This window comes from Mauremys mutica, chromosome 1 (genome assembly GCF_020497125.1).
Source record: "Mauremys mutica isolate MM-2020 ecotype Southern chromosome 1, ASM2049712v1, whole genome shotgun sequence".
Lineage (NCBI taxonomy): Eukaryota > Metazoa > Chordata > Testudines > Geoemydidae > Mauremys > Mauremys mutica.
In genome coordinates, this window is record NC_059072.1 from 39,240,271 (window position 1) to 39,258,414 (window position 18,144).

At 41.4% G+C, this 18,144-nt stretch overlaps 1 protein-coding gene across 3 annotated transcripts in view; it reads left to right on the plus strand.

Annotated features, from left to right (window-relative positions):
* Nucleotides 1–18,144, plus strand: part of MOV10L1 (Mov10 like RISC complex RNA helicase 1) — an 81,552-nt gene that overhangs the window by 4,658 nt on the left and 58,750 nt on the right. For all 3 annotated transcript variants that reach the window (XM_045030847.1, XM_045030842.1, XM_045030832.1), the window contains exons 3-8: nt 8,250–8,409; nt 10,368–10,480; nt 12,389–12,579; nt 14,024–14,164; nt 14,753–14,994; nt 15,601–15,796. In XM_045030847.1, the coding sequence (XP_044886782.1) occupies nt 8,250–8,409; nt 10,368–10,480; nt 12,389–12,579; nt 14,024–14,164; nt 14,753–14,994; nt 15,601–15,796 (1,043 nt within the window). The remainder of the gene's footprint in view (nt 1–8,249; nt 8,410–10,367; nt 10,481–12,388; nt 12,580–14,023; nt 14,165–14,752; nt 14,995–15,600; nt 15,797–18,144) is intronic.

Consider the following 18,144-nt stretch of genomic DNA (forward strand, 5'->3'; position numbering starts at 1 on the left):
CAGCCCTGATTTTGCAAATGGGCATGGGATTTATGGACTTTGATGTGGGATTCTGATTTAGAAATATAGCAACTGTATAGGAATCATCTTACTGATAGGAAAATGTCATTACAAATAAAACCAATAGCAAGTAAAACTATCTTATTGTCTTGTCCCATTACACTGTTTATCAGAGTAACTAAAATTTAAGTAAAATAAGATTGCAGAAATTATAGATGACGACAAAACAATTTAAATATAAATTTCCCCATGGATCAGAATAGGAGCATGTATCTTCCCTTTATCTTATGAGAGTTGGATCAGTATTCCATTTCTTTTCAAATTGTATTTGTTCTTCACCTTCTCCAAAAATGAGTGACACAAACTGAAATAAGGTGAAAGCAAATTGGATTAGGAACTAATCCCAATTGATATAAAATAAACCTTGAGGCACTCGTACCTTATTCAGACCTGGGTATTGTTAATAATTTAAATTATCTAATGTTTCTTTAAGGTTGAAAAGTGTATGGTACCTGTCAATTCATATAACTGTAAATGTATTCATAAGAATATCTTTACCTTCCTATATAAAAATGTGTAAGAAGAAATATATATCAGAAGTATATATCAGATACCACTGTGCAGTAGCTATTGCAAAATATTTAAGTTTTCTTCTTACACATTTTTATCAGATATCCATGTACTTTTATGGCCTACCATACCTTAGCATCTGAGTGCCTGTAATGGTTATGGATCTAGTTGCACCTTTGACTCCTCTCTGAGAGTGCCTCTCCCCAAGGTGTTAGGCTTCTTTCATTCACCTGTCCTAGGATGGAATCCCCTGATTTTCCCCATTCTTAGATTGAGTCTTGGTCTACAGCCCCTTGTATATCAACCCTGATTACTCTACATGTGTGACTGGGCTTAGCACCCATAGCTTCCCTTCTGGAGCTATGACCAGTGACCAGAAAGCTTTCTTAAAACGCTGTTTGATCTCAACAGTAGGCACGCAGCACAACATAAGAGAGAGCAGATTAAAACAATAAAATCATCTATACCAGTGGTTCTCAAACCGTGCATCGGGACCCCAAAGTGGGCCACGACCCCGTTTTAATCGGATTGCCAGGGCTGGCATTAGATTTGCAGGGTCCCGGGGCCAAGGCCAAAGCCCATGCCCCACCACCCGGGGTCAAAGCCTGCGGCGGTAGCCTTTGGGCTTCAGTTTTGGCCCCACCAGGCTTTGGAATTGCCCTCCCCCTGCCCAGGTCAATGGGGTTCGGGTGGGCTCAGGCTTCGGTCCCCCCTCCTAGGGTCGTATAGTAATTGTTGTTGTCAGAAGGGGGTCGCGGTGCAATGAAGGTCAAGAACCCTTGGTCTATACTCATATCTATCTTCCCTAAGACTTACTATTCCCTAAAGCAGCGGCTCTCAACAGAGGGCCCAGGAGCCCTTTCAAGGGGGCTGAGTGGCTCCACGGCTGAAACCCAGAGCCCGAGCCCCAGTGCCCCCCATGGGGCTGAAGCTGGGAGGTGTGGGGCTGAAGCCCCGACCCTATGTGCCCACTGCAGAGCTGAAGCTGGGAGGCGTGGGGCTGAAGCCCTGAGCCTTGATGCTCCCTGTGGGGCAGAAGCTCTGAGCCCATGCGCACAGCTGGGGACATGGAGGGCTTTTCCCCTCATCCCCAAACTGCACTGCAAGAGCATGGCGAGGTCGGAGGCAGTGCGGGGCAGCTGCTACTTTGGCTGGTGCCATGGAGCAAGCAACAGCAGCATTCCCTCGTCTTCTGCTGGTGGTCTGGGTTGAAGCTGTTCCTCAGCTCCCAGCCCACTTTGCTTCCCCAGAGGCAGCTGGTAAGAGCTGCCTGGCTCCATGGCTGGTAGACCCCTCCAGGAACAGGGACTGCAGGGGAGTCCTCCCAGCACACAGCCCCTAATATCTCTCTCCCTACACCCTGAGGTTACACTCTCTGTGCACCCTGAGCTACCCGCCTGCCCGCACACAGCCCTAGCCGCCTTCTGTGTGCAAACAGCCCCAGCTATCTCCTCCCTGTACCTTGAACTACCTCTTGTCTGCACACAGCCCCTAGCTACACCCTCCCTGCATCCTAAGCTGTGTTCAAACTTTTTGAGCTAAGTCCCCCCCCCCACCTCTGAGTTTTTAATTTTTGGTTGCACCCTTCCCCAACCCAGACAGGCTGGGTGGCCTGCTGAGGTGAGTCAGGGGGTGGAGGTGGCACTCCCTCCTGGACCCCCGCCATGTGGAGGTGGCTCGAGCCCCGCTGGCCCCGCCCCGCACCCCCCAAATAGAAGTCAAACTATGTCTATGTCCAAGGCCTGAGCCCCCCTTCCTGCCTTGGAGTTTTTATAGCATGTCAAGGGGGAATTCAGAGAGAGAGAGAGGTTGAAAAACCCTGCCCTAGAGCTTTGTAAGACCTGACTGCTTCAGGCCTCCTTCATTGGGCCTGCCTGGGTCTTTCCCTGCCAGCTTGTTTTGTTCTTCTGTGAATAGCTCATTGACAACACTCCCACCCTCCAAAAGTACTTTTTTTTTTTTTTTTACAGTTTAGTATCCTTTTGATCTGCTCCAAGGCTTGGTTAAAAAAAAAAAAATCTTGTAACTCAGCTGGCACCTATAAGTAGTGCTTTCTCAGCTTAATATTGCACACATTGTTTCTTAGCCCCCTTGAAATGTTCACCAGGTTACTTATCCAGGGTCATTGTGTTGCCTTCCTCCTAATTTCTTAACAGCCTTGCTATTAAATTAAATGCATATGTACACACAGTAAACATTCCAATGACCAGTTACTGAGTACCTATAGTATCTCAAAAAGAATAAGAGTACTTGTGGCACCTTAGAGACTAACAAATTTATTTGAGCATAAGCTTTTGTGGGTTACAGCCCACTTCTTCAGATGTATAGAATGGAACATATAGTAAGGAGATATATATCTTTTAATATATATATACACACACACACATAAAGAACATGAAAAGGTGATTCATACAGGATACCTGCCTCTAAATGCCTTTTTTTCATATACAAACCCACCCTACTTTGCAACACTAACAGGAAATTTTGATCAATTGCCAGCAGTAACTTAGGATGGATTTCCAGTCATAGTTTGAGTTGTTCTGTGGAGGGTGTATTGCACTGTGGTAGTGAATCCCCCTTTGAAGCTTGAGATGAGCCTTTTCTATGACTCTTATGGACCTTCTGAACTACCATTTGATTACAGCATATGTTCTGAGATCATACCACTTAACATTCTTTAGCCCTGTCATAAACAGATAGTTAAAAGTTAATGTCTCTTTTACCTGTAAAGGGCTAAGAAGCTCAGTAAACCTGGCTGACACCTGACCAGAGGACCAATAAGGGGACAAGATACTTTCAAATCTTGGTGGAGAGAAGTCTTTTGTTTGTGCTCTTTGTTTTGGGGTTTGTTCGCTCTTGGAACTAAGAGGGACCAGACATCAATCCAGGCTCTCCAAATCTTTCTGAATCAGTCTCTCATGTTTCAAACTTGTAAGTAATAGCCAGGCAAGGCGTGTTAGTCTTATTTTTGTTTTCTCAACTTGTAAATGTTCCTTTTTGCTGAGAGGATTTTACCTCTGTTTGCTGTAACTTTGAACCTAAGGCTAGAGGGAGTTCCTCTGGGCTATAGGAATCTGATTACCCTGTAAAGTATTTTCCATCCTTATTTTACAGAGATAATTTTTACCTTTCTTTCTTTAATTAAAAGCTTTCTTTTTAAGAACCTGATTGATTTTTTCCTTGTGTTAAGATCCAAGGGGATTGGATCAGTGTTCACCAGGAACTTGGTGAAAAAGCCTCTTAAGGCTGCCCAGGGAGGGGAAGGTTTTGGGGGACAGAAAGTGATCCAGACACTGAAATTTCTGGATGGTGGCAGCGTTACCAGATCTAAGCTAGTAATTAAGCTTAGAAGTGTCCATGCAGGTCCCCACATCTGTACCCTAAAGTTCAGAGTGGGGGAGGAACCTTGACAAACCCTCACTGCATGGTCAGACACACTTTCTAATTCCCAAATTATTTTTCATAGTGGGTATGCCATCTTAATACCAGGTGGTGGCCCATGAGAGAGAGACTCTTTATGATTGTATAGAATCCCTATAGAAACTACAGCATTGTTTGCCTGAAAATTGTCATATTTGGTATGTATTTAGGATATTTTGAAAAGTACATGGCGTTGGCCAAACTCTTCTCCTATTTAAGTCAATAGCCATTAATTGCTTTTGAAAATACCTCCTTTTCTGTATTTTTAGCTCTCAGTGTAATAAATACTATCTTACTGCCTTAGTACAGTAACTCCTCGCTTAATGTTATGTTCCTGAAAAATGTGACTTTAAGCGAAATGATGTTAAGCGAATCCAATTTCCCCATAAGAATTAATGTAAATGGGGGGGGGGGTTAGGTGCCAGGGAAATTTTTTTCACCAGACAAAAAGCTACAGATTATATAGATATACACACAGTATACATTTTAAACAAACTATTTAATACTGTTCACAGCTATGGCAGTTGTGAAGCTTGGTTGAGGTGGTGACGTTAGAGGGTGGAAGAGGGAGGGATATTTCCCAGGGAATGCCTAGCTGCTAAATGATAAACTAGCACTCGGCTGAGCCCTCAAGGGTTAATACATTCTTGTTAATGTAGCCTCTCTCACAAGGCAGCATGAACATGAGGGAGGGGAGACAGCATAGCAGACATAAACAGGCACACACCTTGTGTGTGGAAGAGAAAGAGAGAGACACACTGCCCCTTTAAGTAAGCTGACCCACTCTTAAGTGCATTGTCTTTTTAAGTGGATCAAGAAGTTGAGACAGCAGCTGCTGCCCAAGCTCTCTCTGCCTCTCTCCGTCCGTGTCTCCTCCCTGTTCTATATGGAGAAGGGATAAGCAGGGGGGAAGGGGACACCCTGACAGCGCCCCACCCTTCCCCCCTGCACAGCATGCAGGAGTCTCTGGGAGCAGCTCCAAGGCAAAGGGCAGGAGCAGCACATGGCAGTGGAGGGAGGGCAGCTGAACTGCTGGCAGTTGATAGCCTGCTGGGAACTTAGGGGAGCGGGGAGCTGATAGGAGGTGCTGATGGGGGGCTGCCAGTCCACCCTGGTTACAAGCCCCCATCAGCTAGCTGAACAGGCTGCTCTTCCTGCAAGCAGTGGACAAAGCAGGCAGCTGCCATATGACATTAGAAGGGAGCATTGCACAACTTTAAACAAGCATGTTCCCTAATTGATCAGCAATGAAACAATGTTAACTAGGACGACTTTAAGTGAGAAGTTACTGTATTAGTTTGACTAAATGGATTTCTCTAAGTGAAAACTAAAGGAAAGTCCTGCACATGTTCATCCAATAAAATAATGCTGCTGACTAAGGGCTTCTCAGATGCATATTGGCATACTTATCCCACTTTTCGGAAGTATGTAAGGGTTTGAGGTCTGCCAGTCTCCTAACTCCATTTTGCACCAGCCTGACAACTCTGAATGTTTGCTGGGATACTGCAATTCATACTGGGGCTGTAAAAGCCCTGCAACCAATCAGAAAAGAATTTCCCTGGCACAGACATGGCATAGGGCTACCATAAACAGGCCTGTATTGGATGCATCACAAGCCCCAGTGCAGGCTGCCTCCCCAGAGGAGATGGGGAGATGGAACCATCCACAGGCTGCCAGGGATAGTTAAAGTAGCCCCCTGGACTGCCTAAATTAATTTGGGGCCATGAAGCAGCCTGGAACAAAGAAAATGACTTAGACACCTTTGCCTTTTCTTCCCCAGGACTACAAGTTCTGTGCTTTGTCTCTTGGAGGTGCAGCACAGAATCTCCCCATCAGAGTTTAACCTATATAAAACTAGTATTTGTCAGAAATGTGACTTTGGAAACATAGCTTAAACCCATATATACATACAGATATCAATGTGGTACTAGTTCTGCTGTTGTACATGGCAGTAGCCCCCTTTTTTTTTCTCTTCAAGTTATGCACTTTTCTTTCCCTTCAAAAACGCTTATTATCCTAATGTGGAAGTAACTGTGAAAACACTACCAAAATCAAATTTCTTCTTGTCTTACACTTTATTTTATGCTTGTTTTGTTTCCACAACAGTCTAGATTATTCTTTTTCTACTTCTCACAGTTTTGGTTTTGATTTGGGAGAGAGAAATTAGTGATTGTACAAGTGACAGTGAGTTTATGAGCTTAAATTTTTGATGATCTCTAGTAAATGTGATGTTTTTGAAAGATGTTGGATAAACAAAAATGAAATCCTCTGCCTTACCACTGAACAAATACAGCACTAACTGCGATGGTAGCAAGAGTCTAATTCTCCTCTCATTTATACTGCTTGTTTGTAGTTTGACAAGAGGTTGACCTTAAATATTTCCTCCAATATCTTATCTCCTTTTTAAATCCTTTTGGACAGACTTTGGATTGCAGCACTCTCTTCTTTTTTTCCCTTTTGTGAGATGATTCAAGAGGCTCCTACGACCTGTCAAAGCCTGTCCTTTGAATAATTTCTGTGGTGCACTTAACTCTTCTGCTGGGTCTTTGAGTTTGTTGTCTCTGCACACTTCACCTCCTGGGATGTACAGTTGCTGAAAAATTAAGGCCTCTTTGGTGCTACCACTAAGCCATGATCAGCCTTTTAAAGGGACACTGTCAAGTCAAATAATTTTTATGTAAATAGCTTTTTAGATGGTTATGATCCTGTAACCCTTCAGAAAATGAAAACTGATTTTTTTCTTCAAACCTTCACGCTTTCTCCAGTGTTACAACCCTCCTTTACATGCTCGTTTCTAAGTAAAACAATAAAGTTTGTTTACAGATCCTGTTAGTTCCTGTGCCCCAGATTGGTGATAACACAGCAGTCCCTGAACATGATGAAAGTCTACCTGCATTCCCTTTTATTCATTTTAAAAGAAAACTATGTGATGGGATATTTCTTACATATGTGAGGTTTTTATTATATCACTGTTTAATAATAAAATATATTTAATTTTGCTTTCCTTATGGTAATCCTATCTCTCTTTACTTCCACAATACCTGCTTGAATATTTTCCCCCTATCTAGTCCTTTTGCTTGCCCTGACCAATTTCTCCTACACTGTGCAGTTTCCTCATATATACCCAGACATGGTTTATTGTGAGAGTCTAGCACCGACTGCTGCTTGGAGGTGTAAGGGGCTTTTGGACAGTGACATCAATAACTATTACTCTTGAGGTGAGAAGGGGGCTTATGAGTGCTGGAGGCCTCCTTGAGGAGAGGAGGAAATTCTTGCGGGATGAAGGAACTCTCCTGATATATCAGTGACTTGTGTGGTGGAGACTTTGGTCTAGTGACAACAGTGACTCCTTGGAAGCAAGGGCACGGTTCTTAAAGCTGCTGCTGCTTAGCCATTATAGGGAGAATTTCTCTCAGGCCAGCGATTCCTAACTCTGCCCTAAACTTCCCAAGTAATTAAGGAATCATTACTTGGATCAGGCAGCTAAGGAGCCTATGGTATCTACTCCTTTCTTCTAGCACATCAGGAAACTGGTTGTGTTTACTTGACCCTTCTCAGGTTGACATTTTGCAAACACCAGCCTGGAGCTGTTTTCCCTGCTTAATAAAATGAAAGAGTAAATTTTAAAAGCACGGGGGTAAAAAAACCCATGAATTTAAAATTACCAACTGTCACTTGAAAGTCATTTAATTTATTTTTATAGTGTATAAACTGATGACAAAGGGTAAGAATTCTTGAGTTTGCTGATTCACAGAATGGGAAACGCTCTAGCTTCAGTCATTTTTTGCACAGAATTAGTAAAAGTGTTTGAAAACAAATTCTCTCCCAACCTGCCAGGAGACCCTGTAAGATACTGCCTTGATCTTAAAGTGAGATGGGCAAGGTCGATTGAAGAGTTGATAGATAAATAAATAGTAATAATAAATATCAGCACTGGTGCAACTAGTTGAAACAAAAGTTTGTGACAGCGAAGTTCCTTACCACCTTTATATCATTGTTACTGCTAGTGATTCCTTTTGGTTTTTATAGTATTTTTAATCTTTTGTGGTGCGGGGAGGCATGAGTTTTTTTGACAACTAAAACAGATATATAATCTTATAAATAGTGGTTTTGGTTGGCCATAAAATGTAGTTTAAAATACTTGAAATCTGGTACATCACATGGGGCATCTTGAGTGTATTTTTAACTTTGCTGCTAACCTAATCATTTGTGAAGTAGAAATATCAGCTATGGGAATATTGTATTTTTGCACTCTTTAGGTAGAAGCTGTCTCAGACAAATGGGAAAACGATAGCAGTCCTACTTACGACTCTTCTGAATTAAAAACTAAAATGTTAATTGGCAATATTACATCTCTTACTGAAGATGGTGGCTATATTAATAAGACAACTTCTTTCTCCATGGCCCAGGTTTGTGAAGGTATGACTTGAAAAAAAAAATCTTGATAACCATTTTAATGGTCTCGAAAGTCTTGTGTGTTAAGTGTCAAGTGTACATTACAAGAATTTATATTTCAAATAGCAGATAATCCGTATTAGAGTAAAAGTAATAACGGGGATGAAGACAGCTATTTTTTTCATATTTGTGAGTGTTGTAAACTGAACTCTAAATCACTTTCATTGAAAGTAGGCTTTCTTTGTGTGAGGTAATCTCTTCTCATAGTAGGTATAGCCCACCCTTTCTCATTTTAAATATAGAGAAATTAGTGACATTTAATATGTCTTTGAAAATAAAGGTGTTGGTGTATAAAAAGGATTGACTCCTAACTCTGGTCCGGGGTGTCCCACACATTTCATTTTAAAACCCTATTTTCAGGCAGGGTTTTACACTTATCAAAAAAAAAATGTTGCTACAGGCTGAAACTTGCTGTAAAAGGGAGGGAATGCAGCTGTGTGATTTCATAATTATTGTATTAAATGTAGAATCTATCTCTTTCAGGTGCTGTTTTGCACTCCTGTAACTTAAACTTTTAAAATAATGTATATCTAAAAATTAGGCTTATTTTATTTTTTAATTTATGGCTAAAATTTAGCCAAATTTACAATACATAAATTGTAGTCCAAAGTCTGTTCATCTTTGTTTTATCACTGTGACTCCTGAAGTTTACAGTTGAGTGGGAGTAAAGCTGTAACACAAGTAAAAGTATTAAGTATGTGAAGCTATGGCTACACGGCAGCTTAAGTTAACATAAATTATATCACTTAGGGGTGTGAAATAGCCACCTCCCTGAACGACATAATTTATGTCGACTTAACGTTGTCCACACTGATGCTTATGTCAGTGGGATAGCTTCTCTTGCCAACGTCGGTACCGCTGCTTGCGGGGGTGTGTGTGGGTGTGTGTGTGTGCAGGGGCTGGATTAATTAAACTGACAGGGGAGCAGTCCTCCGTTGTTTTAGAGCAGCTACACTAGAGAGCTTACAGTGGCACAGTTGCAAGCTCTCTAGTGTAGCCGTAGCCTGAGTTTGATGATGCTTTGGCCTCTAAACAACTCCTCTATCAGTGATTAGCAAATGTTGTGACTTTCTTTGGAGCACAGTTTGATCACAGATCTTTTCATTGTTGCTAGCCATCTGAAAGCTTTTAAATTGTAAAATTAAATTACATTTTAATTAATCTTCATTGTTTACTGCAATTGAATTTTTAAAAATCTTATTTCAGACACTTAATAAAATTCAGTAGCTTTTTTTTTTTTTTTTTTAAAGAAGCTTTAAAATCCTCTGTGTGGCTAGGCTAGGTCTGCATAGGCTTCATACTGCTGGCTGACATGACAGCTTGAACAGTGAATGTTCTTCCACAAAGTGGGGTGGGCTATCCAAAGCCACCTGTGGAGACACTTGGCGCCTCCATGTACCTGTACTGACTTCAGTGGAGTTCTTCACAGATGTAGGTGGCTTCCTGTGCAGAACTTGTTGCCAGTTTAGGGCCAACATTTGTGTCTTTAGAATGGTACTCCTTAATTTGTGTTAAGTATTAAAGACAAAGGTTTATCCCTAGCAAGTGTAGTTCATGAATTAAATTCCCCCCTCCCCTGTCAAAAAGTTGGTGCATTCCCAGTGAAGTCTCAGCCTGTTGCAACAGTCCATCAGGCAACAGGGTGGGAGCTCATGGGCCTGATTTTTGGTGGGCACAAAAAATAAAATAAAATTAAAGTTAAGTGCTGAAGTTCTCTGTGTCTTCTGTTACATGTAGCACTCAATATATAGTGCTGTAGTAAGTATACTTTTAACACATTTTAGCAGGTAACTTTTTAAAGTTCCTTAAATTATGTCAAATCAAAATGCCCTCTTATAGCAAAAACACTACATGCTTCCACAAAGTTACATAACTGTCTTTTTATGACAACTTAACTTGCAAAAATGTCACTGTTTTTGTAGGCTTTGAACCTTGTAAAGGTGACTGGGTGCAAGCTGAATATTTTATTAACCCAACAACATGGAGCAGTGAAGCAGTTTCTGTAAAGCCACTGAGATATAAGCGAGTGGACAAAGTATGTATTTTGCTTATTGCTCTTGGCATTTGGCAGAGGAATATTCATGCTGTACTGTGGGAGGAAAAATGGCTACTTATTTTAGTATGTTTACTATAGTATTGATAGTGCCCTTTGTTTTCAGTTTTTATTGTATTTAATTTTTCCTGAGAATTTATCGGTGTTTATTACTACAACAACAAAAAACACTGAAAATCAGAGCAAAAAACTATTAATAATTTTTCTAGGTAAATATTGGGGTTTATATTGGTGGACGTAAGGACGGGGAAAAAAGTATTCAGTAGATTAATGCTTTGATGAACGGAATTCAGTGTGGTTTGTTGCAGAGCTAAAACAGAACTCAAAACACAATGCCACCTTTGAGTTTAAAAAAACAATACATCTCTAATCCCTAAATAAAACATTAATAATGTTGAAACCATTATTTGCTAACAGCTTGAAATGTGTACATGGTAAGCGTGAGATTTAACAATATGTTCAAATGTGCATGCACTTCAGAGCTTGCGTGGGTGCCTGTTTGTTTATTGTGTGTATGTTCCAGACTAATACATAGACTTACTTCAACAGGCAGCTTTGCATATACACATAGACTAATGTATTATCGTAATACATATATCTCATGCAATGTATTGTGTTTTACTAGGAAAATACAAGTTATTTTTTATATTTTTGAATGATACAAAAGTAGGGGAAATCAGGGGGAAAAATACTTTTTGTAAAACGCAGGATTATTATTATTATTATTTATTTAAAAAAAATTTGGTTTAAACTGAAAACAAAGAGGCTTAAGTGTTGGACAAGTATTCAGCTGAACGATAAAAGAATTAACTTAATTTTCTAATGCTCATGAGTTGATATGGGATTATTTCTAAAACAAAGTTGGGGGGAGGGAGGGAGGATCTTAAATGTGTTGTGGGAAATTTTGTTATTGGTTGGCTTTTGTGGTTTTAGCTACCAACCACTTGTTGAGAAGGTAACAAATACCCAAATCATGCTGTCGTACACAGACTTGCTCATGATTCAAACATCTATACTTACACTTACACTTGATCCAAAACTAATGAATATCATTATTCAAATGCTGTGCTTATTATGCTTGCTTTAAAAGTCTTCCAAGCACTCTGGTTTGTAAAAGGACGCTTGTCTTTTTTGGTCAGTGAAAATGTTACTATTCCTTCTAGAGTCACCGCATATCCAGTATATCCACAAATAAGTCTTTACAGGTGTTAAGTCAGTTGAGTGTCCAATTAAAAGATAAAACTGTCAGCTTACCAAACTGATTTTACTGTTTTACTGTTCTCTCATTTCCATTACTTCCATGGAAGAGTGAGAGAACTCTTTGATGGCTATGGTATCTTGAAGCTCAATAGCCAGCCATAAATGTATTATAACATACGGTTAAAGCATGTTTTTACCCTGCACATATAATTTTACCCATGCTTGGGTTTGGGTACTTTTTAAATTTAAGGAAATTTAAACGCTATAGTTATTACTACCTCACCCTCTTTCATAGAAATATTGCATACGAAATCTATAGACATTCTGTGAAATACCTGGGATTCACTTTTCTTCAATTATAAACATATTTGATACATGTACTATTCTGTGATGATTGTTTTAAAACTGGGGGTCGGGACCCCTCGGGGGTTATGAGGTTATTACATGGGAGGGGTCATGAGCTGTCAGCCTCCACCCCAAACCCTGCTTTGCATCCAGCACTTTATAATGGTGTTAAATATATTAAAAAGTGTTTTTAATTTAAAAGGGAATTTAAAATTTAAAGCACTCAGAGGCTTGCTATGTGAAAGATCACCAGTACGAAAGTTTGAGAACGACTGTTTTAAAAGTTACTGCCTAAGCCAATTAAGCATGTGACATGCAATAAGACTAATTGTGTAAATGTTACAGGTTCGTATTTCCAGTGTTTGTGGAAGAATTGGCGTAGTAGATGACAGTATATTTTTCATTCTGGATTATCTGAGACTTCCTGATGGTTATTCACCTCATAGACATGACCTGGTCAATGTGGTGGTTGTGGAGAGTAACCAGTCATGTTACGTTTGGAGAGCACTCTGCATGGCTCCCTCAGACAAGAATGGGTAACAGGAACCTTCTCATGTTTTATGTTTAACTTCACTCTTTTTTTTAAGAAGGGAGAGGAAATAACATAATTTATGCTCCCACAACTTTTTAAACCTGTTTTTAAAAACCCTGTTGAGCCCTAGTAGGAGGTTCATTCTGGCGACCATGGTTCAGTTTAAATTGGTTTAAAAGGACATGCTGCAGAACTGTGTTCATCACCTTGAAATGCTTCCCATAGCACTATGTCCCACTAACGGTCACTTGTGACAGCAACACTATACAGCTGTTTTGATGTCCCTAAAGCTCCTGCTTATATTGTTGATATTCTGTACTACCATGCAATTCATTTATATTCTTCCTTATTTTGTTTTCTAAATTTGTCATTTCTTTTATTTCTGGTTGAAGTCCTTATACTAAACTACTGCTTTAATTATCTGTTTTTAAAAATAGCATTTGTGGGTTATCTTCTACTTGCCAATTTTAGCATCTTCCCCAGTATCATAAAGGGTAGGGATGAATATCTGTCCACTATCACAGCAGTGGGAGACATCTAGTGGGGGTTGAGTGCAATTTTAAAAAACACAAACTTTTAATAGAAAAGATGCACTGATTTTTTTTCTTCTGTTGCCTTAGATAACTACAGAAAATTCATTTCAATCAGAATATGTAATTTCAGGTATTTTTCATTACTGCTCTGAAATTTCCCTCAATATGAGTTGAACATCTCTGTAATACTGAGGGTGGAAACTGTAACTTTTACTGATAATTTAGACATAGCCAGAAAGATCAGAGTTGCAGTCACTGATACTGATGGGGAAACTGCAGGTGGGGGTAATTTTGATTTTTGGTGTGGGTTGCGTGTTACCTTTTGTTTATTTAAGTTTAGGCTGACCTCAGCAGTCACCTTTAAAATGTTGTAGACATACATAAAGGGACTCCCATGAAGCCTGCAGCAGCAGAAGAAGGAAACTTATGAGAATTGTCCCAACCCAGTCATTTCACTTTGTACCCGATTCTAAAGCTGCTCCTGGCAATGGGCCATAAGAAGTTGCTCATGGAAAAACTGCCCTGTTTGCTGATTTGGGGCCTGGTTTAACTCCCAGTGAAGTCAATAGGTGTCATCCCATATACTTTAGTGGGAGTTGGACCAGGCCTTTGAGGATGGGTAGGTTGGTTCCAAGCCATTACAGGCTACATCCAAGATTTTTGACCTCTCTAAAGAGAGGCTGTGTGGGTGTAATACATATATATATTTTTTAAAATCATTGCTTTCCCTAGTAAATGTAACCTGATAGCTTAAGGGTCATGGTAGATGGCTGAGAAAGCATTTTGGGACTTCTGTACTCAAACACTGAGGAAAATACTTAAGTTTGTTGGATCTTTAAATGTAATATTTAACTTATATTTTCCTGAGTTTACCCACGTAACTTTGATTCAACAGTGTCATTATGACTTTTACAGACTATCTGCCACTAGTGAAATGAACTTGGATGAGTCATGTGAAAATTTAATGGGAGACAAAGGAGGACTGGAGGTGTCAAGAATGACTAACTTTGGAACACTTAAGCTGGGGGAGAGTAAAAACATGGTCATTTGGATAGAGTAAGCTCTCTAAATTATTCTATTATAACTCTTTCCCTTTTGACTGTGCTATTTCTTTTTCTTATACCATTCCTGACACTCTAAATTTCAGACCTTGAACATATCTAACATCCCCTATTTTAAAGAGGGAGAGACAGGATCAAAGTTGAGTTGCGTCCATGTTGCTCACCTTAATGGTCACCATTAAACAGTCAACCTTTTACCAATAGCTGGCACATCATGGACTCTGTTCCCACAGTTATTTCCTAGTCTAAATACAGAGGAGTATTGTATAACCTCTGTCGATCTGTTATGATGTATTAGAACCTAATCCTTGGGTCCTACTTACATTAGCTTATATTAAAACTTCACAGATAACTTAATTCCCTGGTTTATCATTTTATTTTATTTATTTATTTATATTCATCTTTCTTTAGTTATCCTGAAAATTCTTCTCAGTGGAGTTGAGATGCATGCCACACTTCGGTGAGGGTGGATGTATTGGAGTGTAACTGAATTTGATTCTGTCTTGATTTGTGTGTTCTGTGTTGCAAGTAACTTCTTTTTCTCAGAAATGTTATTTACAGATAACTGTTTAATTACTTCTAGGAATAAGGGAAATGTACCACATTCCTTAATCAGCTGCAGACTAGCTGGCTGGGAAAAAGCGAAGCAGTTCAGCTTTCAGTTGCCCGAAAAATGCCAGAAGACTCCAACAGCATTTTTGTCATCATCTGTTCCTGTGAAACAAGAGAATTTGTCAAAAGAGAGCATCAGTTCACTCAGTGACAGTAGAGAACCTATGTGCCAGCCATTGAATAATGCATTTGTTACGAATAATGGAACCCCACTGGGTATGTGTGAGAGAATCATACATGTATGTAATGTCTAACTCTTTTTAAAGGCCTGTATGTTCCTTCAGTAAAACCTTGCATGCCCCACTTGTCAGTAAATAACATAAGAATAGTTTGACCCAGTATGGCCAATGTTCCATCTAGCCCGGTATCCTGTCTTCCAACACTGGCCAGTGCCAGATGCTTCAGAGGGAATGAAATAGAACAGAGCAGTTATCAAGGATCCCTCCCCTGTTGTCCAGTCCCAGCATCTGGCAGCTGAGGCTTAGGGACACCGAGTACAGGGGTTGCATCCCTTACCATCTTGACTAATAGCCATTAATAGACCTATCCTCCATAAATATATCGAATTCTCTTTTGAATCCACGTAGTTTTCACTTGAACTTGTTGCCAGGGGAAGTTGTTGAATGGGTTAACTGTGCATTGTGTGAAAAAGTACTGCCTTTTGTTTTTGAACTTGCTGTCTATTATTTCATTGGGTGGCCCCTGGTTCTTGTGCTTGTGAAGGGGTAAATAACACTTTCACTTTCCCCACACCCTTCATGATTTTATAAACCTCTGTCATACAGTAATTAAAGCTTACTGTGATCTGTCTATTTACTACAGATGGAATTAATCCTAAGGATCCAGATTTAGCAAGAGAGAATGAAGATCTTGGTAGCAGAGAAAATGAAAATCTGTGCAGTGGAGAAAATGGACAAAATGTGGAAGAACAGCCAACAGTTGAGACAAAAGCTAGTGGGGAAATCTTCATACCGCCTGATGGAAAGACTTCCATTGTGATCATATGCACCGCAGTGTATGTGTGTTTTTGTTCTTTTTCAGCTGCTCTGCTGAAGGAAGCTTCAAGATGAGATATTACCCTCAGATTTGCAGGCACAGCTCCAATTGACTGCAATGGGAAGTGCGTGTGTATATGTGAAGGCAGAATTGGTCCAATCCTTTTTAAACTTACAAGGCAGCAACATAATACTTTAATTTTTAGGTCAGTCTGCCTTTTAAACATCTAGTTCTTTGAGTGCTTGCTCATATCCATTCCCATGTAGGTGTGTGCATACCGTGTGCACAGTCGCCAGAAGATTTTTCCCTCAGTGGTATCTGTCAGGTCGGCTCCAGCACCCCTTTGAGTCGCATCCTCAATGTGCTGTATATAGGGGCCTGCTGACCCATTGCCCCCTCGGTTCCTTCTTTCTGCCTGTGATGGTTGTTGGAACTGCTCATTCTTGCTCTGCAGGTACTCCCCAGTGGACTTTTCTTGTGCTTCTTGTACTTTTTCCTGTAAATGGTTATAGAAAAGTTTAGTAGTTAGTGTTACAGTTAGTAATAGTTGTTAGTGTAGTGAAGGACCCCACTTAACTGGGTTCTTTCCCACCCAAGCACAGGGGCATGCCTTGGTTTCCAGGGTGTAAGCCGTGTGAGCTTGCCATAAACCTGAGCCTCTCAGTGACCCCAACTCTAGTTGTCTCAGGTTTTTGGGTAAATCTCATCTGCGTGATTGGTGCAGGATCTGTAGAGATTTTAAGCCCCGGACTCAAGGAAAGGGAGTAGAGGCTAAAATTCCTCTTAATGGACATGGCTCTTCATCCTTCTTGGAGCCAGGTCACTTCAACTCTGCACCGAGCACCTCTGCCACCACAAGGTGCACGCTGGCTTCCATGGGGGACAGGCACTGCAGCCCGGCCTCCCCGGCACTGAGGCGAGATTCCTCGTTGGCATGGCATGACTCCAGGCATTGCCACAGTTTGCTGGTATAGAGGAGGTTGGTACAAGAAAGTGCACAGGCACCGCTCCCACTCCCTGCTGCCGTGCAAGAGGCAGCAGAAAACTGATAGGGGTACTCCCCTACCCCGAAGCCCACCGGCCATAAAGACTCCAGCAGAGTGACACCCATACAGGGCAACTTGGGCTCAACAAGCATTGCTGCAGCACCATTGACTCCTGCTCCAGAAAGGGAACCATCAAGTCTGGTGCTATAGGAACACAGGAATGGCACTCCTGTCCACACTAGAGGTGATCTGGGCAGCACGGGTCTGATGTCCCCCTTGGTGCCACCGGCGCCACCTAGATGTGAGCCGGCACCAGAGACAAGAGTAGTTGCGACACCGAGGCAAGTACCGTCAAAAGCAGTGGTTCTCAAACTTTTGTACTGGTGACCCCTTTCACACAGCAAGTCTCTGAGTACGACCCCTCCTTATAAATTAAAAACACTTTTTTATATTTAACACTATTATAAATGTTGGAGGTGAAGCAGGGTTTGTGGTGGAGGCTGACAGCTCATGACCCCCCATGTAATAATCTTGTGATCTCCTGGGGGGTCCCGACCCCCAGTTTGAGAACCTCTGATCAAAAGGGAAGCCGGTGATGATGATGCAGCATCCCCATCCTGGTATTGCTCATCATCCGGCATCGCATCCCCCATAGTGTCCGAGGAGTGAATCCTCAGCATCTGACTCAGAGCCTGAGTCCTATGTCTCAAGAAAGAGCCGGCACGGATTGCACTAACAGTACCGGATGGACGAGATGAACCAGGGACTCCCACTCCTGGGCTGGCCAGTACAATGGGCGGTACTGGTTCAGTGGCCCTTCTGGACTCCTTGGACATTTCATCAGGCTCAGGGTCCTCAGTCAAGGAGGTCATATTCGGTGGCTTTGGAGGGTTGAGCCCCGCTACCACCACCACCTCTAACAGTCCAGGCACAGGACCAAGGCACCAAGCTCAGTGCCGTTCTCCAGGGACCAGAACCATGGGCCAAGGACAGTCTCAGACCTATTCTAGACTTGGAAAACCTCAACAAATTCATGAAGAAGCTGAAGTTCCACATGGTCTCCCTGGCCTCCATTATCCCCTTTCTGGATCCAGGAGACTGGTATGCTGCCCTCGACTTGAAGGAGGCATATTTTCACATCTCTAAAGTCCCAGAGTACAGATGATTACTGCTGTCCATGGTGGGACAGGTGCACTACCAGTTCACAGTATTGCCATTCAACCTTTCAGAGGTCCCTTGGGTCTTCACAAAGTGCATGGCAGTAGTTGCGGCCTTCCTGAAAAAACAAAGAATACAGGTGTATCCTTACCTCAACAACTGGCTGGTCAGAGACCAGTCCAGAGCTCAGGTGAAAGAGCACATCCAGTTAATACTCTCAGCC